This window comes from Herpailurus yagouaroundi, unplaced genomic scaffold (genome assembly GCF_014898765.1).
Source record: "Herpailurus yagouaroundi ecotype Mexico unplaced genomic scaffold, PumYag 100, whole genome shotgun sequence".
NCBI lineage: Eukaryota > Metazoa > Chordata > Mammalia > Carnivora > Felidae > Herpailurus > Herpailurus yagouaroundi.
Window position 1 is genome coordinate 59,323,087 of NW_024412391.1, and position 22,997 is coordinate 59,346,083.

Genomic DNA, 22,997 nt, shown 5'->3' on the forward strand with positions numbered 1-22,997 from the left:
CGGACTGGGGCCGCGGGCCGCGCCGGGCCCCGGGAGGTTACCCAGCGAGGCGGCGGCGGCGGCGGCGGGTGGGCGCGTGGGACTGTGCTGGCTGCCCCGCAGGAGCTGGTAGGGCACCGTGGCGCGGATGGGCTGCAGCAGCCGGCCGGCTCCCGCAGCCGGGGCGCAACCCACGCTGCCGCCGCCCGCTCCGTTCCCGCTACCGGCGGAGGGGGCGGCGGGCGGGGAGCCCGCGGCGCTGCGCCGCATCCTCTGCGGCGGGGGATGAGGGGTCTGAGAGGAACTGGAGGAGGAGGCAGTGGACATGGTGGCTCCGCGGGCCCGGGACGACGCCGGCCGACACCGAGGCGCGGAGCGGGCGGCGCGCGAGCGTGTGGGAGCCGGCGCGATAGTGCGTGCGAGTGTGTAAGGGGGAGGGGCGGGGGTATCGGGGAGGAGGAGGAGTCTCTTGGCTCCCCCTTCCCAACGCGCACCCCCGCGGCCTCGGCGAGGGGGGAGGGGAAGGCTGCGAAAACAAACGCCCAACGGCCCCAACCGCCGGGCCGGGCTCGGTGTGGCGGTCACGGCCGGGGCCGCGAGGAGCCCAGAGCCGCCGCCGCCGCCCCGGGCATCGCGCTGACAGGGGAGAGGGGCAACAGTCCGGATCACGCAGCCTCGGGGGCCGCTCGCTGCCTCGCAGGGCTGCACGCGCGGGATCGCCTGGCAACTGCAGGGAGGGCCCGGACCCCTGTTTCTGGGGATCTGGGCAGGAGGAAAGGGCCTCGAGGTGTCTGGCTCTCCGCGGATCCCGCGCCACCGCAAACGCCGCCGCCGCCGCCTCCGCCTGCTCCTCACTCCAAATGGCAACTGATTCCCCACCCGCACCCCGCCCCCGGCACCGCCTACCGGCGCTTGGACCCGGCAGCTGCCGCAACGAGCATTTCCATTGGCTCTGCCGCTCTCCACCAGAACTCGAGTGATTGGTTGCAGAGTAGGAGTAAGAGGAGCACTTGCCAGTTAGAGTGGGACCTCCTACTTTGGAGGCGGGGCGTGAGGGAGTGGAAGAGTGAAGGGGGGTACTGGCTGAGGGCGCAGAAAGAGGCGTGAGAGTTGACAGCCCTTGGGATAAGACGGAGGGTTTGACTGGGCTGACCTAAGAAAGTGGGTCCGTGTGTGTCCTTGCGCGTGCCGCGACACCCACAGATACACACGCCGGTAAACAGGGCGCGAGGGCTCCACCCTCCTGGGCCAGTTGTACAACTTGAGACAGAGGACCCTTAAGGCTAATTTTACTTTGCAAGTACACCTGTTCTGGCGGGACGTTTTAGAAGTTGGAACCAGAAGAATATCCCTTCCCCTCTAACTTTAGTAATCGGAGCTTTTGTGGCTAGTAGACTAGTTAAAAGAACTTAAGGGCATCAAAAGCAAAGTCTAGAAGGATTGAAGAGTAGGCCAATAGTTTTATAAAAGTCTATCCTAACATTTGTAGTTACGCAGTGAAAAGAGAATACCATCTTATGTTCCAAGACAATAACTGTGAATTGCAAGGGTTAACCAGGAATTGTGCATCATTACACCATCAGTTAGATATATTAACGGAGGGCACCCTGTTGCCCTTCCCCAGAAGCAGATGGCCTCTTGGGAGAAATAAATGCCAGACTCGCTGTAACAATCCACTGTGGTAAATTTGGTTTTAATTCTGCAGTGAAACTGAAGAGATACAGAGAATTTGCATGACCAACAAAAGCCTAAGTTTACCCAATGGTAAGCCAAGGTTTTAAACCTTATACAGGAACAATTAATTTAATGGTCTACATCAGATACTCTCCATTAATTTCCATGAGATAAAAAAAAGAGAGAAGTGGGTTATTAGATTGGTCTGCTCTTGGTGTCTGCCCACACTGACAAACTTCCTGTGATTTCAGGCACTCTATGCAGGGGTTAGTTTCGCTTAGAGGAGCCATCCCTCTCTGCTTCCTTGTACTCTAAGACCAAAAAGCCTACTAGTTTCTGTAAAGTAAATGAAACCCAATAAAATACAAGAATTGCATCCAGTACTTCCCATTAAGATTGGTGGTAGTTCCTCACTTTATCATACACTAGAATAATTCTAGTAACTAGCATTTAATGAGCATTCATCATGTGCCAACCACTGGTATAAGAATGTTTTATGTGTTAACTCATTTAGCCCTCCAAAAATGCAAAAGGTAGATACTATTACTCCCACTATGTACTCAGCTAAGTCACAAAAAAGTTAAATGTCTTGCCTGAGATTACTCAGCTAGTAAGTTGGGAGCAAAGAGCCTGACCTAGGTAAACTAACATGAGTCTGTGAGTAAGCCCTCTGTTCTAGCACATCACAGCTTAAAGCTGTGGAATACATGATTGGTAGAGTATTTACAACAGTCCACAAATCTCTTATGTGAGATAAGTTCTCATTAGTTCAAAAGAAATTTTACAAGTGAAGGCAGCCCATTGTGTATTTTTTTTCTTTCCAGAATGACCTATTTTAATTTAAATAAAGTAAAAACCTTACTCTTGCAAATTTCGTGTAATTGATCTATTGTGTTAGTTTTTCCATCTAGACTCTTCATTGATTAGGAAATTGCGTTCTTTTATGAGGAAAAAGAATAAGTAGCTTCTTTCCAGTGACTTTTTCAGAATATCAAGAACAAAAACGTGAACAGATTAAATATGTGAAGTTAAAAGGCCAGTAAATTTCTAAGTTGTTGATTTGATTACAGCATAGTTTCATTATAGAAATGTCCTCTCTGGCCACTCCTAAATATAAGTATGGAACAACCTCAACACATCAGATTACAATAATTCTAAATTTAGACCTAGCCACAGTCATAATGATCAATACTGGGTTTGGATCTAAAACCACATACGTAGCCATATTTTAAAGGCTTTCTGTGTCTGTTCAAATTTACCATAGCCAATTACATCAGACATCTAAAGCAAATCTAAATAACCCACACAGACAACTATCATCTTAAAATCCTGTTTTCAGTTATTTGTAAGTCATTATTACCTATTTGGATGTTCAACCAGCTTCTCTTTGCTAAAGAAATCTTGGTCCTCTCTTAAAACTTTACTCTTGTTAAATAAGTACTGATCTTCATGTGTGAGGAATTCAGTCTCCAGACAAATCAAAGGTAGGCTAAAATAAACTAAACCCTGCTTTCAAATCTCCATTTGTTGAGTTCCTAATAATGTTTATTCTTATCAAGGATGAGAGTGGGCTCCCAGGGCATAACAGAAGCTTTAGGAAAATATTCTCCGTAAATTGGAAAACCCTTAGAAGGAGGGGCAGATTGCTTGACTAGCAGAGCACTGTTCTACTACTTTGCTAGTTATGGGAGAGAAAGGACCAGTGCAGATTATTTCTATTTGTTGAATGTAAGCGTGACAATCTCTGGAAATTAATTTAAGACTTAACATTAGTAATGACCTCTTTACTATGTTGCCCTGACTAGAAGTAAAGACATTGAACAAACAGTTTGGTGGCATTTCCACCTTTGTTCATATAGCCTTATGTATTGGCTGTCCACCATTAGCTCACTTGAGGCAGAATTCTATTATATTTACTTCTTAGATCATATATGGTAATGGATGTATTTTAGATTAAATTAAAACTTGGAATCACTGGCTACATGTGATTAATATGCAGCCCCATGTGGAGAGAAAAATGAGGTAAAGAACCAACAGGCCTACGGAGCTACCAAAACCTCTCTTTTCTGGTTTCATCCAAGTTTGCCAGGCTGAACATCCAAGGTTCATCCAAATCTAAGAGGCAGTCCAGGCTGTCAGTATTAGCAATGAGGTCATGGCTGAGAGAGAACACTAAACAGATCTGCACTGATGCTCATTTTAAGCTGATTAAACTCTCTTGTAGGTGGATTCCTTATAGCAACAACAACAAAAAAAGCCTTGCCTGAATTTTAGTCCCTGGCAGATGCTTACAGTAATACTCCTTACTGCTTGTGACAGCCTATGTGCACCTTTGCACTAGGTGTTCCCTCTGCCTGAAAAGTTCTTGCCCCAGATATTCACATGGCTTTCTCCCTCATTTCCACCAGCTATTTACTCAGATGTCACCACCTTCACAGTGGTTCCAGTGTTCTGAAAACCCTTGTTAAAATTGCAAGCACCCCCTAGGCATTACCTATTCTCTGTCCTACTTTTTTTTTTCAGAAAACTTATCACAATCCAACTTATTATATAATTATTTTTTGTTCTGTCTGCCTAGAATATAAGAGCCATGAAAGCAAGACTTTGTGTTTTATAACTGCTGAATCTTTGCAGTAGTGCTTGGTACATGGTAGACAATCATTATTTGCTCAGTATCGTTGAAAGAGTAGCAAATTTTAACCAGTGTTTGTCCCATGAACCAGAACTGTGGCTTTTATTAGAAAACATACCTATAATCATAGGTATATCTGCTGAAAAGACATAGCCACAGAGTACAAAAACGTTCCATATGGCTACTATAAACCATACAGATATTTGCATTAGATCTGGCATTCAAACAGAAAGCATATCTTGTATTCTGGTCCTTATACAGGCAAAGTGAAAAATATTAGCCCTAGTGTATCTTGGAGGCTCATCAGAGGTTGGAAATGGACAGTGAAATTGGTGATGGAGAAACAGGCAGTTGAAATTTGCAGAAAAAAAAAAATAACCAAGTGAAATTGACAAAGCACAGTTGAGGACAGTTAGGGAATGACATCTGCTGATTTGTAGGTAGTTCTGTCTCACTGTTAGGAACAGTTATTCTCAAGAGGCCTGTATAAAGGAACTGAAAAAAAAATGTATTTAAATAGAAAGGAACATTTCATGTAAGTAATAAAAATTTTGCTGTTTATTTTTCCCTAGTTTTATTGAGATATAATGGCATGAGATTATATTGAGATATAATGACATGAGATTGTGTTAGTTTAATGTAATGATTTTGCACTATATAGGTCTAAAGTGTAAAATGATTAACAAAGTAAGGCTAGCTAACACATCTATTACCTCACATAGTTACGTGTGTGTGTGTGGTGAGAACTTTTAAAATGTATTCTTTTAGCAACTTTCAAATATACAATATAGTATTAACAACAGTCACCTTGTACATTATATCTCCAGAATTTATTCATTTTATAATTGGAAATCTGTATCTTTTGACCACCTTCACTCATTTCCCTCACTGCCCATGGTCTACCCCTGATAACCTCCCATATGTTCTCTGATGAGTTTGGGGTTTTTTAGGTTCCGCATATAAGTGACATCATATGGTGTTTGTCTTTCTCCATCTGACTTATTTTGCTTAGCATAATGCCCTCAAGTTTCATCCATGTAATCACAAATAGCAGGATTTTTTTTCTTTTCTATGACTGAATACTATTGCATTATGTATATTTTATATTTATTTATATATGTTTCCATGTCTTGACTATTGTAAATAATGCTACAATGAACATGGGGATTACAAATACCTCTTTGAGATACTCATTTTCTTTGGATATATACCCACATGTGGGATTGCTACATTATATGGCAGTTCCACCTCTAATTGTAGGAGGAATCTCCATCCTGTTTTCGGGGATGGCTGTACCAATTTACATTTTTACCGGGAGTGCCCAAGAGGTACCTTTTCTCCACATCCTGACTGGCACTTGTTATCTCTTGTATTTTCTGGAAAAGAAATTCTAACAAGTGTGAGGTGACATCTCATTGTACTTTTGATTTGCATTTCCCGGATGATGAATGCTGTGAAGAATCTTTTCATGTACCTGTTGACTATCTGAATATCTTCTTTGGAGAAAGTGTCTATGTAGGTCCTTTGACCATTTCCTTTGCTGTCTGTGCAGAAGGCTTTTTAGTTTAAGGTAGTTCCACTTGTTTGTTTTTGCTTTCATTGTTTGTGCTTTGGGCATTGTATCCAGAAAATCCTTGCTGAGACCAGTGTCAAGAAGCTTTTCCCCTATGCTTTGTTTCTAAAATAAATTCAAGAGAAGCAACTGAAATGGGGGATATTTTATTTCTAAATAGTAAATATCAAAAGAATGAGTATATAATTCTTCCTACAATGATAGAAAACCGTGATGAGGACCACCAGTTTTTCAGCTTTCATTTCCACAGCAATTTCTATTGCCAACTATGAGGCCAGGGGCACATTCCCTAAACTGATATATAAGTTGACTTTTATCATTTAACTAGAAGACTATATTGTACAAAGCCAGGACATTCAGAGTCTAAAGATGTGGGGACGAAAGAACTGCAAATATTCTCTTTACATGGTGCGGCATTCCATTTGTTTTAGTTCCAAACATGGTGTCAACAATACATGAGACCAATAGTAGTCCTGTGAAAAGAGTATACTTGATAATTGTAATATTAATTTTTTAAAGATCACTTTAGAGTGATCAGAATGTGTCCCGGATTAATTTCCTCCTTATGTGTCTGAATTTTACTTTTTACCACATGAGTGAGTTGAGGGACTGTTGTTAAGGCGCATTCAATTCATCAGCAGTGCTTGACTAGAGAAGTTTCTTCTTATTTTAAGCTTTTTGTAGCACACAATTTTCAGTGTCCTACTCAGCATCTTATTGAAAAGGCCCACACCAATGCATCTAATAGGCCTATATGAAGGTTTAATAGCACATTACTGGTCGCAGCCCTTAGTAACTCCTCACCAAGTTACTTATCAAATGTCTTGGGAGTGTCAGAAACCACTGTATGCTCTGTAGGGCACATCTGTTCTCACACTTTGGTAAATTGTAGTCTCTCAGAGGCAAAAAGTTCTGCCGACAAATAGAGGAAAAATCGTGTCTAAACACAGGTCCTCAAGAGGAGAACCATAAATAAAATACTAATGGAAGTGATGGGAGGGAAAGATCACTTTTGAGGAAAGGCATCAGGAAGAAGAACATGAAGAAGTCTCGTCATCAGGAAGACACAGGATATATTAGGAGATAATTGGACCGTCTACCTTGATTGATGGTTAATGAAAGATAAATCTGGATCAGTTGATGACAGGTCATGGAGGTTGGTAGGTAAGGCTTGTTCTTGATTGAGTTCGCAGTGAGGAGCTGCCAAAGATTCTTGAGTGGGTGGGGAGAAACTGAGTGCAGCTGTGTTTCATGAAAGTTAATGCAAGGACAGTTTTCAACACAGATTGGAGACTGAATACTGGAAGATGATTTAGCAGACTTGGACAATAATCCATGTGAGTTTAGTTCATGAGAGGGGAATGGCAGAGGATGTGGAGAGGAGGAAAGTGATGGGCCTTCTCAGCTGACGGACCTTGAAAGTAGGAGGTCAGACAACTCTGAAACTTCAGGATATGAATGCTGGCAGGATAGTAGTGTCTTGAAAAGCATAGCCAGGAAAACAAGCAGGTTTGGTGAGAAGATAATTATGAATTCAGCTATAAATAAAAGATCCAGAGGATATTAAGATGGAGTCAGGTTTTTGTTTTTTTTTTTTTTGCTTTATTTTTAAGTTTATTCTCATAGAGAGAGAGAAATCATGGTGGGGGGCAGGGGGCGGGGGGCGGGCGAAGAGGCAGAGAGAGTGAATCCCAAGCAGGTTCCATGTGGTCAGCACAGAGCCCAATGCAGGGCTCAAACTCACAAACTGCCAGATCACGACCTGAGCTGAAATCAAGAGTCAGATGTTTAACTGACTGGGCCACCCAGGTGCCCCTCTTTGTCTTACTAACATATAACTGACACACAGCATGGTATAAATTTAAGGTATACAGCATAAAGATTGGATTTATGTATTTGTATTTCAAAATGATTACCACAATAAGTTCAGTTTTAACACCAACCATCTAGTATAGATACAAGAAGAAAGAAGAAAAAAAATGTTTGAAGGTAGTTTTTAAATGATAGTGAAGTTGAGAACAGCAGAGATAAGGATTTGGGGGTATCCACATAGATAAAGTATTTGAAGCCAGGGGTATAAATGAAGTTGGCAAGGGAGAAAAGTGTAGAAATAAAGGACAGAAGATCAAGGGCAAAATTTTGAGAATTTATACATTAGTGGGGGAGAAAAGAGTTAAACAACACAAAGCTAGAAAAGAAGGCAGAAAGGAAGCACTCCTTAATAAAATGGAGAGTGTTTGGTGTTTTTGAAGATAAGTTTGGTAGCAGGGGGAGGAAAGACAGAGAGGGGAGCCTGACCATATGTTCAGTTCCCCATGATGACTATTTTATTTCTTACTCTTTTTTTTTTCCAGTCGTCGAAAACCATCCCCACACCTGCTTACCCTGGTACAACTCCAGTATATCCCTACCATCAGATCTGCAAATCTTTTGGCATTTGGCTCAACTTCTCGATTACAAGTAATACATTTTCTGCTCTCCTACCGAAAGCCATTTTCCTCTACTTGTGATTTAAATTCTTCTCTTCTTACCCTCCCTCTTGTTCATCATCAAATGCTTGATTATTCCCAAATATGTACGAACAAGCTCCATCAGAACATTTTTAAAAAGCAAAACAAAGATTCTTGTTTTATCCCTTTCCATCTGCAGCTCTAATTCCCTGATCCCTTCACAGCAACGCTTCTTGAGAGAGTTGTCTACAAGTTAACTGATTTCCTGTTCAGTGTACTTTAATCTGGCTTCCACCCTCATCATACCACTGAAAACAGCTACTCAGTGTTGTCAACAGCCTCCATATTGCCAGGCCCAATCAATATTCCTTGGACCTCATCCTAATACAAATTTTAGCAGTTTTCAACATACTAGGTCAGGCTCAACTTCTTGACAAAAGATCTGGTGGAGTCTAACTGCAATTGCCTTGTCTGCCTGCTACTTTTCTTACTTTTTTCTCTCTTTTTTTCCACACCTACTTATTTATTTTTTATTTTAATTCCAGTATAGTTACCATATAGTGTTATATTAGTTTCAGGTATACAATATAGTGATTCAACAATTCTATACATTACTCAGTGTTCATTATGATAAGTGTACTCTTAATCCCCTTCATGTATTTTACCCATCCCCCTATCCACCTCCCCGCTCTGGTAACCATCTGTTTGTTCTCTGTAGTGAAAAATCTGTTTTTTGGGTTCTTTTTCTCCCCCCTTTGTTCGCTGTTTTATTTCTTAAATTCCACGTATGTGTGAGGTCATATGGTATTTGTCTTTCTCTGATTGAATTATTTAGCTCAGCATTATACTCTCTAGCTCCATCCATGTTGCACATGGCAAGATTTCGTTCTTTGTTATGGCTGAATAATAATCCAGTGTGTGTGTGTGTGTGTGTGTGTGTGTCTGTATGCCACAACTTCTTTATCCATTTCTTTATCAATGGACGCTTGGGCAGCTTCCATAGTTTCCCTATTGTAAATAATGCTGCAGTAAACATAGGAGTGCATATATCCCTTCAAATTAGTGTTTTCATATTCTTTGGGTAAATACCCAGTAGTGTGATTACTGGATCATAGGGTAGTTCTATTTCTAATTTTTTGAGGAATCTCCATACTGTCTCTCATAGTGGCAGCACAAATTTGCATTCCCACCAATAATGCACAAGTGTTCCTTTTCCCCTTCATCATTGCCAACACTTGTTTCTTGAGTTTTTGATTTTAGCCATTCTGACAGGTGTGAGATGATAGCTCACTGTAGCTTTTATTAGCATTTCCCTGATGATGAGTGATGTTGAGAATCTTCTCATGTGTCTGCTGGCCATCTGTGTGCTTTCTTTGGAGAAATGTTTGTTCATGTCTTCTGCCATTTTTTAAATTGGATTATTTGTTTTTTGGGTGTTGGGTTTTATAAGTTCTTTATAGATTTTGGATATAACCCTTTATGGCATATGTCATTTGCCAATATCTCCTCCCATTCCAAAGATTGTCTTTTAGTTAAGTTGATTGTTGCCTTTGTTGTGCAAGAGTTGTTTTTTTTTTTTTTTTTTTTTTTTTTAATATAGTTCCAATAGTTTATTTTTGTTTTTGTTTCCCTTGTTTTGGGAGACTTATCTGGTAAGATGTTGCTATAGCCAATGTCAGAAATACCATGGCCTGTCCTCTTTGGTATGATTTGTATGGTTTCAGGTTTCTCATTTAGGTCCTTTATCCATTTTGAGTTTACTTTTGTGTATGATGTAAGAAAGTGATCCAGTTTCATTCTTTTGCATGTTGATATCCAGTTTTCCCAACACCATTTGTTGAAATGTCTGTCTTCCCATTGCATATTCTTGCCGTTTTTGTTGAATATTAATTGACCATATAATTGTGGGGTTGCTTCTGGGCTTTCTATTCTGTTCTATTAATATGTGCCTATTTTTGTGCCAGTACCATATTGTTTTGATTACTACAGCTTTGTAATGTAACTTGAAGTCTGGAATTATGATTCCTCCAGCTTTGCTTGTATATTTCAAGAAATAAAAGCTTTGTCTATTTTGGGTCTTCTTTGATTTCATACAAATTTGAAGGTTGGTTGTTCTCATTCTGTGAGAAATGTTGATATTTTGATAGGGATTGCATTAAATCTTTGGATTGCTTTTGGTAGTATAGACATTTCAACCATATTCTTCCAATTCATGAGCATGAAATTTCTTTTCATTTTTTTATGTCATCTTTAATTTCTTTCATCAATGTTTTATAGTTTTCAGAGTATAGGTCTTTCACCTGTTTGGTCAAGTTTGTTTCTAGTTATTTTATTATTTTTGGTGCAATTGTAAATAGGATTTATTTCATTAATTTCTCTTGCTTCTTCACTATTAACATATAGAAATGTTACAGATTTCTGTACATTGATTTTGTATTCTATGACTTTATTGTATTCATTTATCAGTTCTAGTCATTTTTTGGTGGAGTCTTTAGGATTTTCTATTCATAGTATCATGTCCTCTGCAAGTAGTGAAAGTTTTACTTCTTCCAATTTGGATACCTTTTATTCCTTTTTCTTGTCTGATTGCTATGGCTAGGACTTCCAGTATTATGTTGAATAAAAGTGGTGAGAGTAGACATTCTTGTCTTGTTCTTGACCTTGGGGGAAAAACTCTGTTTTTTCCCCAAGGAGTATGATGTTAGCAGTGGGTTTTTCATGTAAGGCCTTTAATATGTTGAGGCATGTTCCCTCTACACCTGCTTTGTTGAAGGTTTTTTTTATCATGAATGGATGTTGTACTTTGTCAAGTGCTTTTCCTGCATCTATTGAAATGATCATATGGTTTTTATCCCTTCTCTCCTTGATGTGATGTATCATGTTGATTAATTTTCAAATACTGAACCACCCTTGCATCCTGGGAATAAATCCCACTTGATTGTGGTGAATGATTTTTTTAATGTATTGTAGGATTCAGTTTGCCAAGGATTTTTGAGGATTTTTGCATCTATGTTCATTTTGAGGATTTTTGCATCTATGTTCATCAGAGATATTGGCCTGTAGTTCTCTTTTTTGTGATGTCCTTATCTGGTTTTGGTATCAGAGTAGTGCTGGCTTCACAGAATGAATTTGGAAGTTTTTCTTCCTCTTCTGTTTTTTTGGAATAGTTTGAAAAAAACAGGTATTAAATCTTTAAATGTTTGGTAGAATTCACCCTGTGAATCCCTCTGGTCCTAGACTTTGCTTTTTGGGAGTTTTTTGATTACAGATAAAATTTCATTGCTAGCAATCAGTCTGTTTTCTACTTCTTTCCACTTTAGTTTTAGTATGTTCCATGTTTCTAGGAATTTATCCATTTGTTCTAGGTTGACCAATTTGTTGGTATATAATTTTTCATAATAATCTTACAATCCTTTGTATTTCTGGGCTGTCCATTATTATTTCTCCTTTTGTGTTTGTGATTTTATTTGCATCCTCCATCTTGTTTGTTTTTGTTCTGTTTTGTTGGTGAGTCTGGCTACAGGTTTATCTATTTTGTTGATCTTCTCAAAGAACCAGCTCTGGTGTCATTGATTTGTTCCATTGTTTTTGTTTTGTTTTGGTTTGGTTTTAGTTTCTACAATAGAAACTAAATCATTTATTTATTAAATCACTTATTTCTCCTCTAATCTTATTTCCTTCCTTCTACTGGTTTAGGATTTTGCTTATTGTTCTTTTTCTAGCTCCTTTAGGTAGAAGATGAGGTTGTTTACTTGATTTTTTTTTCTTCTTAAGGTAGGCCTGTATTGCTATAAACTTCCTCTTAAAGCCACTGTTGATGTATCCCAAAGATTTTGGTTTTGGTTTTGGTTTTTAATTTTCATTTTTTTTCCATGTGTTTTTTGATTTCCTTTTTGATTTCCTCTTTGATTTTTTTGGTTGACCCATTCATTGTTTAGTAGCATGTTATGTAGCCTCCATGTATTTATGGTCTTTCCAGATTTCTTCTTGTGGTTGACCTCTAGTTTCATAGTATTATGGTCAGAAAAGATGCATGGTATGTCTTGAGTCTTTTTGAATTTATTGACACTTGTTTTGTGGCTTAATATGTGATCTATTCCGGAGATGGTTCTCCATGCACTTGAAAAGAATGTGTATTCTGCTGTCTTAGGATGGAATTTTCTGAATATATCTATTTTTTAAATGTTTATTTATTTTTGACAGAGAGACAAAGCATGAGTGGGGGAGGAGTAGAGAGAGAGGGCGACACAGAATCCAAAGCAGGCTCCAGGCTCTGAGCTGTCAGCACAGATCCCGACATGGGGCTTGAACTCACAGACTGTGAGATCATGACCTGAGCCGAAGTCAGATGTTCAACTGACTGAGCCACCCAGGTGCCCCAGTTCTGAATATATCTGTTAAATCCATCTGGTCTAGGGTGTCATTCCAAGTCACTGTTTCCTTATTGATTTACTGTTTGGATGATCTATTGATGTAAATGGGGTGTTAAAGTCTGCTGCTAATACTGTAATATTATCAATTAGTTCCTTTATGTTTGTTATTAGCTGTTTTATGTATTTGGGTGTTCTCATATTGGATGCATAAATATTTACATTGTTGCATCTTTTTGTTGGATTGTCCCCTTTATTATTACATAGTGTCCTTCTTTGTCTCTTGTTATAGTCTTTGTTTTAAAGACTATTTTGTCTAATGTAAATATTGCTACCCAGTTTTCTTCTTACATCCATTTGCATGATAAATATTTCTTTATCCTTTCACTTTCAATATGCATGTATCTTTAGGTCTGAAATGATTGTCTTATAGGCAGCATATAGATGGATCTTGTTTTTTAAATCCATTCCATCACCCTATGTCTTTTGATCACAGCGTTAAGTCCATTTACCTTCCAAGTAATTATTGATGAGTATGTGTTTCTGTCTCCTACTCTACTAATCACTCTTGTTCACTGTCCTTCAGGGGTTTTACTTCCTCCAGTGCCCTCTAAAAACTGGGCTATATTCTCTGTTCTCTTCTTGGTTATCTCAAGCATTTCCATGGTATTAAATACTCTAAAATGCTGGCAACTTAAATTAATCTCTCCAGCCCAGACATTTCTTTAAAATTTGGTATTCAGTTGCCTATCTGACATATGAAGTCTCCATGAACATCTGAAAGTAATGTATCTGAACTAGAACTGAAGTCTTGATTTCTATATTACTGCCCCCCAATACCCCGCCCCCCCCCCTTAAAAAGAAGTTCTATCTGTATTCTGTATGTTGTTTCCCCACTTTAGTAAATGGTATCAACATCCACCTAGTTATTGTAAATAAGATGACCTGGGCAATATTCTTGATTTCTCACTCTCCTTCCTTCCCCAGTTCCAACCCATCAGCTTGTCCTTTCATTTACTTCTCATAAATAGATGTCTAATCTATCCCCTTCTCTCCATGTCCTCTGCTACTGCATCAGTCCAAATTACCATCATCTCTTACCTAAGCTACTGCTATAGCTGCTAGCTGGTCTTTCCACTCCACTCTTGCCTTCCTTAATCGATTTTCTGCTTACCGGTCAGGGTAAACCTGGAAATATATTGGACCATGTTGTTTGCTGCTTAAATCAGTTCAATGTCTTCCAATTACTTTGCAGTCAAATTAAATGAGCTTAAAAGGCCTACCCTGTTCTGGCTTCAGCCTCCTTCCCCAGCTTAATCTTGCTGTTCTCTGCCTCATCTTTTAAGTACCAGTTGTAGTAACCTCCTTGCAATTACTCTGAAACTCTATCAGGGTCTTCACACAGCTTATCTTCAGGCTGAAACACTCCTTCTACATCCCTCACCCTCCCCAGCTTCCCTTAGTGTCTCCCTCACGTTCATCATGGCTCAACCTAAATGTCTCCAGCATATCCTTTGAGTCCTCACCTATGGCTAATAACCTGTAATAATCTATCATTAAGCAAGTCTGTTTCATCTGTAATGCTCATTACAAGTTGCAAATACACATTTGTTTACTTGCTTATGTGGTAAGCCTCCCCCACTAGATTGTAAAATCTCTAAGGGCAAGGGCCTTGTCTCAGTACTTGATCACTTAACGCGTAGCCAGTGCCTAGAATATAACAGGTGATCAATAATTATTTGTTAAACCTTTATTCGTGCCTGAGTAGCTTGGTTTATTGAGCATCTGGCTCTTGATTTTTGCTCTGGTCATGATCTCAGGGTTGTGGGATCAAGCCCTGTGTCTGGCTCCATGCTGAGCATGAAGCCTGCTTGGGATTCTCCCTCTCTCCATCTGCCCCTCTCCCCAGCTTGCGCTGTCTCTCTAAAACTAAAATAAACAAACAAACAAACTTTATTGGATACTGATAGCTTCCCATTTCCTGATTTCAAACCTTGCATGACCCTATTAAACGTTCTGTGGGAAAGCTTCCTGTAGTCTTACGTTAAAATCTTTATATTAAGATTATATTATTTTATATTCTATATATTCTTTATATTAAAATTAAAGTCTTATAGTAAAAGTATTGTTTCAATTACTTGAATAGATTTCTGTTCTTATAATTGAATGATCACTAATTGATAAAGTTTGGAAAAGATGGGGTTACCAGCAATTTCAAATGCTACTGAAAGGGCAAGAGGGTTAAAGCTACACAAAAAATCATTCTCAACACTGGTAATCTTCAAGCCAACACTATAAAATGTGGCTCCATGGAAGCCAGGTTACAGTGGGGTCATGAGAAGATTAAGAAGGTAGATGTAGCCATCGTAGAATGTTCTTTTGAGAAATTTGACAGTAAAACTAAGGCATGAATTAAAATGGGATCCTGGGGTTCAACAGAGACCAAGAAAGTATATGTTGGGTTGGTTTAACAAGAATACAGAAGAAATGTTCATTGCCTATAAGCCAAAGAAGCCAAAGGAGAAAAAAAAAGAAAAAGCAAGCTTTGAATGGGGAGGAGGATTCATAGATATAGCTTCCATGAGGCAATAGAGAATTTGATCAAGAGCGCAAGTTTGACAAAAAGGGACCATGTTTCCCGCCCGCCCCCCCCCCCCCCATTATGGGAAGAAGGGAAGATAAGAGCGTGGAGGTAAAGAAAAAATGTATGTAGCACAAAGGGAGGTTAAGTGTGGTCACTTCAGGAGCCAGCAAAGTCATCTACAACTGGTCATTAAGGGGAGGGTCACAGTCTCTAGAAAGGCTTTTCTGAAACACACTTCCATCATAGGAAAACTCCTGCAGTCACTGAGGAAAAGGGCAGTTAGAAGGAAATGTGGGAGTTTAAAGAGCTCTGACATCATGAGGAATAGGACAAGGGCACAGAATTGTGTTTTCCAAATGTGTAAATCATGAGGAATAGCTGGAGTCCCATGCTAAAAATACAGATTTCAGCCTTCCTTCCTGGAAAATCTAATTTTGCATGTTTGGGAATGGGTAGGGTAGGACTGTATAATTTTTAACAAGTTCCCCAGGTGATCATTATGATCAGGCAAATCTGGAAAACAATGGATTAGAAATGAATAAAAGTTCATTGAACTTAATTATAGGACGCAAATATTTTCTCATTCTTCAGCCAAATTCCAAGAAATGTTGATAGGTGATAATGGACATCATTTAATGGAAATTACCCAAAGAAAACAGTTTTCAAAGAAGTAGGATCTAGTTCTCTGGTTCAAGAAAATATACACTGATACTTAAAATAGAAGACTAGAGATATTTTTATTATAGGGAATTTTATTAAGGAAAAAGTAAATGGAACTGACTTGCTGATATTGTTTGTAATATAATGAGTCATATATTTTTAAAATTTTTTAAGTTTATTTATTTTGAGAGACAGAGTAAGCAGGGGAGGGGCAGAGGGAGAGGGGGAGAGACAATTCCAAGCAGGCTCCACAGTATCGGCACAGAGCCCGATGCAGGGCTCGAACTCACAAACCAAGAGTTCATGACATGAGCCGAAACCCAGAGTCAGATGCTTAACCAACTGAGCCACCCAGGAGCCCCATGAGTCAGGTATTTTAAAACCTGTTCTGCTTCTAGTTTGCTTGCGTCCCAGAGTAATGAACTAAACATAATAGAATCTAAGAATGTGACTTGATTTTATCCATTCTTATCATTCTTAAAGAGGATCTTAAGCGCACCAGTTCAGGTCCCTTTAAAATATTTAAAAATATCACAGAAAGGGTGATTTGTATTGATATACAACAGTCAGGCCCCAGGCTGCTTTCTGGGACCATTGGGCCCCACTAATTTGTACCAGTTCTCTTCTTTTCTAGTTGGCCCTGACCATCAGGTATAAATTAGTGCTAAATCAATATTAGCTGATACTTCCCCAGGTGTGGGAAGTGCAGAAACCAGATCACATGAGCAAACACAGCCCTTCCTGGCTACATTTAAAGTAAGATGGTTATTATACTGTACAGGGAAAAGGCTTTTTTTCCCCCTAATCTCATGCCACCTTAATTTGCATTAACTTGATATACTGATATCTATAGTCAGAATCAATTTTCAGTTATTAGTTTCCCTGCCCCCTTTATATTTTATTCATTTCTCCAGGGAGACTTCACCTACTCTTCCCATTTCCCCCTCCAGCCATGTCTTATGCCCCACATGGTTTTGCATTTCTAGTGCTACTTACGGAGTTGAGTGGGTAGGCCAAAGGGGACTTAGTTTACATACATGGTTTAATTGCTCACCTTGGGGAGAACAGTGTCCTAAATAGAGTTCAGTTTTGCCTCAGCACCATTACTCAACAAGGTATTTATGCAAGTGTCACTTAATAAATAATAAACAAGGAGCTCAAGTGTGTTACTGAAGAAAGAAGCTTTAGCTGCCCATTTTTCTTACTCAAGGAACAGTCTCACTTCAGTTGTTCTTAGAAAACTGTTAAGAAGTTGTCTTTAAAGAAAAATCTAAGAAAATCAGGTGGAACATAAATACTATGAGTCAGGTCTAAGCTACCTTTACCTTTGTAAGGATTAGTTGCTTTGTTATCCATTATTGTCATCGTCATTAATTATTATCAATGATAAGGAATCTTGTTAATTCTCTCAACACTTCCAAGTCCTAGCTACTCATAGTCTAGCTATGTATTCAGCAGACTGAGAAATATTAAACATATATGTTCAGTATTTAGCCATAGATGAAAACAGAAACAAATGTCCAAATTTCCAATGAAATGGTGTGACTCTACATAATTTTTCCCTTCCTACATCATGTGTTTTATAGAAATATCATAGTATTTTTAAAGCATATTCACATCTCTGACCTTTTTGTATGCAGTAATTCTGTGATTGTTTCCATTTTACAGATGGGGAAATTGTCCTTGAAACCGAGGAAAGCTTTCACTAGGCTCACAGTACATGAGGGATTCATAACTGGAAATCAGGTCTTCTGACTCCAGGCCCAGTGTTTTTCCCCTCACTATAAAAAATGACTTTATAGCCAATGTCAGGGATATGATCACTCAGTATAAAGAAGTATGCTTCTTGTCCACCCTTGGTCTTTGAAGGACCTATGAGCTAATAGTGTGCAGTGGAGGACACTGACTGCCTGAGAGATTGATGATGTATATTCAGAGCAACCTGATGATGTACCCTGAAGGAGAAGGGCCTGTCTAAAGGTCCTGATGTGCTTTAAACATCCAAAGTTCCCGATAGGAAGATGGGGTGGGGTAATTATAGGTCTTGCTTCTGGTTTATCTTGTTCATATCCTCACCCTCACAGATGTCTTTCAAATGTTGGTAATTACAGCTTTCAGAGCCAAAGCCTACAAATGCATAATCCACACATGACATACTAAAATCTACGTCAATGTGTAAGACTGGAGAGAATTTCAGTGCTACTGGACTCACATTAACAGAAATCTGCTTACAAAAGAGGTAGCCATTATTTCTGTGTCATTGCTATACTCAGCTGCATACATGTGTAATGGTTTCTTGTTGATCTGTGGGATATGTATTAACTCATTTCCCTCTAAATTTCACCAGTAACTTAAAAATAGACTAAAGTAGACATGTAGATGACCATTTGATTCAAAGCAAATAGTCTGATGCTGGAAAACCTATCCAAATCAATGAAACCTACTTGAAATGATGAAGGAACTGCTTCTAAACAAGATGAAGAATCAGTGTTGAGAAGTAAGACTAGCACAGAGAAGCAGTTGTCATGGTGGCCTGTAAGTGGAACCTGAGTTAATCACATCATAACTTAAGAATTCGTGGGGCGCCTGGGTGGCGCAGTCGGTTAAGCGTCCAACTTCAGCCAGGTCATGATCTCGCGGTCCGTGAGTTCAAGCCCCGCGTCAGGCTCTGGGCTGACGGCTCGGAGCCTGGAGCCTGTTTCCGATTCTGTGTCTCCCTCTCTCTCTGCCGCTCCCCCGTTCATGCTCTGTCTCTCTCTGTCCCAAAAATAAAATAAAAACGTTGGAAAAAAAAAATTAAAAAAAAAAAAAAAGAATTCAGCAAGTTCTTGTTAGAGTGGCAGCAATGTTATAATACATAAAATACAGTGGAATTTTCTTACCATCTGCATTACTGGCCAGACCAATGGTTATATATCCTAATTTGGGGTCTCAAAATTTAGTAGGAGTCTGAATGTTTAAGGAATTATGAAAGTAGACTTTAGAAAAAGTCAAAGGAATTAGTTTTATTTGGTTTGGAGTTCATAGGGTTTAGTCTTCAGGTGTATTTAGTGCCATAAATATTGCTGGGTGGGTATTTTTTCACTATAGAAAGAATGCAAGGGAATGTTAGAGATTTGAGAAAAACGGTAAATAAAAAGAACTGACATATGTTCAACACCTATGCTTTGCCGGGCACTCTTTTATCTCATGGAATCTTCACAGAAACCCTTCAATAGAATCTCATGGAAACTAAAATGAGAGCAAGTAATAAAGTCAAAGATCAAAGTTCTTAATCTGATATTTGGTCCTAGGGTCTGTTTATCTCCACAGCCTATGCTCCTGACACCAATTCTCTGTAATAATACATTGGGAGGGGTTATGGAATTTTCACCCCTCATTAAATTCAAGAATAGTTTCTAGAGATCTGTATCTGGGATACTGATATATTCCTATCTAGAAGTTGGAAAATGGACTAAATTCCTCTGAGGGTGCCTTCAACTCTGTAGTTTTAGATTAAAATTCAGATCAATAGAGATCTAGCTCAAGGCTTTTACTGGGCATGTTATTTTTTATTCATTAAAGATCTGAGGCCTAAAGCATGAGTAAGACTTTAGAGTGTTTTTTTAATGTTTTTATTTATTTTTGAGAAAGAGCGTGTAAGTAGGGGAGGGGCAGAGAGAGGGGGACAGAGGATCTGAAGCAGGCTCTGCACTAACAGCAGAGAGCCCAATGTGGGGCTTGAAATCACAAACTGTGAGATCATGACCTGAGCCAAAGTTGGATGCTTAACCAACTGAGCCACCCAGGTGTCCCGCATGAGTAAGACTTTAAGTGTTTGAAGTTTTCTCCACCTGTTTAAATGTCCGACAATAAGGAATTGATCCAATAATTAGAACATAACCAACCATATAGCAGAATTCTGTATTATGGCTAGAATTATGTGGAAGAAATTTTAATGATATAAGAAAGGGTTTTGATATATTACCGAATTTTAGAGATCAGAAAAACCAAACCAAGCTTTAAAGCTTTTCCAATTGAATTTAAATATGTATTTACATATGCATGGATAAAAACAAATGGGAGAATATATATAAAATACTAACAGTGGTTTCCTGTGGGAAATGGGATAAGAAGTGACTTTTATTTTCATCTCTGGGTCTCCACATTTTTTAGAATATATAGAAAAAATGGTTTACACACCATACGCTCCACAATTTTCTAAAAAAGTTTTAAAAAAAGAAGGGGAATAACATTATGAATGCAACTATGTGTAGGTTAAGGGAAATTTATTAAATAGCATTGAGCCCATTGGTGACAGCAAACTGTCAGTGTACCCACCATTGGAAATAAAATTAGCCCTTCATGTGATTTCTTATTATGCTGAAATTATTATATATAACTGCCAGAGTTCTTTTAGCCCCTGCCTAAAACCCTCTATACAGAAAATACACAGCTAAGCACATGGTACTATGTGTATAAAATGGAGAAAATAATCACACCTGGCTCACAGGGATCTCAAAGATTAAAATACTTCTAAAGCTCCTGGCAAACTGCCCAGTACATAGTAAGCATTTAATAAATGTTAGCGATTTGGTAGTTACATTTTTACTGATAAGCTAAAGAACAGAATAATTTTACAGAGGACGATGGTGGTTGATCTTAGACGTTCATATCAGCCACCTGGCACACATGCTTCATTTTAAAATAGCCTTACAATTAATGTAGGTGGTGTCCAGAGGAATCTGTGGCACATTGTAATTATGTAGTACATTTCATTTACCATACTCATCAAGTTTTAATGAGTAATGAAAACAGGAAATGAAGCTATGACATAACACAATTTTTCTTTCATTGTTTTGCTTATATTACTAAAAATGATTGAAATACTAAGAAAATACTACCACTTTACAACTCCATTTTTATTTGCCTGCATTTAAAATTATTTGTGATTAAAAATAGCTTTGAATTTAGATGTGTCCTATACTATATAATAGAAACAAAAAGTGCATGTAAAATTTTTCTTTGAAAACACCATCATCCATTTGGAGACAGTCCTAGTTCAGACTAGTATAACAAAAATACCATAGATTCCATTTATTATTGTCTCCTAATTTCTTACAGTTCTGAAGCCTGAGAAGTCTAAGAGGTTAGGATGTGCTTCCTTGTTCATACATGGCTATCTTCTCACTGTGTCTTCACGTGGTGGAAGGGGCAAGAATGCTCTCTGAGGTCCCCTTCATAAGGGTACTAACTGCACTCATGAGAAGTCCACCCTCATGACCTAATCAACTCCAAAGGCCCTGCTTCTTAATAATATTACATTGGAGGTTAGGATTTCAAATATATGAATTTTGAGGGAACAGATTGATTCTATAGCAGAGACCCACATTTGTTTAACTGTGCTTTAATCATCTACCTTAGGCAAAATTGGAATGGTTAAATGTCCCACATTGTTTAAGGGACATCATTTTAGTAGAAATCAAATTTCTAGAGAGAGATTAACCCAATGATTTCAAAATAATACGGCTTGCTCTGGCATCACATTTCAAGACCAAGAATAAAAACTTCAGTCACCTATTAAGTGAAAAATGCTACAATTATAACTGCTATAAAGTGGTAGAGAAATATAAGTGGGATTTTAAACAATTAGACTTGTCTCCCACTGATTGAAGTATTTACTTGTAAATACCACCAGAAGTATTTAATTAGGGAGGAAAAAATCCAGATGACTTGTATGCAAATGTTATTTGGAGAATATGCACGTCTTGCCAAATGCAACCATTTCCAAAATGCAGGTAAGGACTACGTCAGCCGTCCTTCTCTGACTGTGTTCTCAGAAGCCCCATGTATGATTCCCTCCAGGACTATGGTTAATTAATGCCTTCTGGGGTCTCCTTTCCCTACAGCTATTGAGGCTTTTTCTGCTTTTAGAGGAAAAAGTTTGTCCTAGGTGATACTTTCAACACTTGTCCAGTCTCCTCTAGATTATTTTCCAGTTAACAGGTTCAGTTTTGGCCCCAGGAGGCAAGAAAATGAAAGCAAGGGAGAGGAGCCTGAAGGGGCTCCAAATACCATCACTATTCAGTACAAAGCAGGATAAACTATTTCTGCCCAAGACCGCAGATTTCTGTATTTCCTTGTATATGGTCAGTGTGATTTTTTTAACTTCATCAACGTTTCACATTTTAAACATTTTTATGTTTCTGTTCCTATCATGTGCTTTAAAGACAATCTATTTTAAAGCAAGAAAATGAGAATACAGGTAAAATTCAAAGGGGAAAAAGGATGGGAGCCTATGAATAGTTAGTTGTTCCCTTACTCTATCCCACTCAGATCTAACTCACATTTGACTGAGTAGGTGTTCTACATTTATATTCTGGATAGCAAATTATTCTTGTGGACAAACAGGGCGTGTGTCTTTCTCTCCTCAAGGGGAAACTATATTCCTAGATTTGGATACTAGGCAGCACCCACCAACATGGGGCAGAATAGTTTAAAAGGTGATGGAAATAGGAATTTCAGAAGAAGAGAATAGATGTCTCAGGCAACTGAAAGAACATATCTGGGTCAGTAAAATTAAAGTGTGAAAGATACTATACTTTGTGTTGGACAGGCTTCTCCACACAGGAAAGAACCCACCTAAATGCTGATGGATAAATCAGTGAAGTGGCCCGAGTCTTCCTTTTTTTCAGCTGTAAAATCTGGTATAAACTGGTCAAACAGAAGATGTCATAAACATAAATTGAAATAAATCTGCATTTTCCAAGCCTAGTGAATTTTTAAAGAGTGAATTAAGTGACAACTGAAATCTTGAAGAAGAACCAACTCATGCATGGCTCTTAAAGAGTGGCCTACCTTAAAACTCTGGTCTCTGAGGACCAATTATAGAGAACTAAGGAGACTCTGTATCACCTGAATAGCCTCTGCTCCCACTCAGACACTGTGAAGTCAGTGAAAAAGGAATATTGTCTATAGAAACACAAATGTTAAAATATGAACGTTTTGCTTTGATTTCAACCCAAAAATAAGTAAATGAGTTAAATATCAAAAACGTCTATTATAATTTCAAATTCTCCGCACACAACCTAACATG

At 38.8% G+C, this 22,997-nt stretch overlaps 1 protein-coding gene across 1 annotated transcript in view; it reads right to left on the reverse strand.

Moving 5' to 3' along the window:
* The window catches only part of GLCCI1 (glucocorticoid induced 1), a 151,556-nt gene that overhangs the window by 107,288 nt on the left and 21,271 nt on the right, over window positions 1-22,997 (reverse strand). The window contains exon 2 of the mRNA XM_040471591.1: window positions 26-950. Within this exon, the coding sequence (XP_040327525.1) occupies window positions 26-950 (925 nt within the window). The remainder of the gene's footprint in view (window positions 1-25; window positions 951-22,997) is intronic.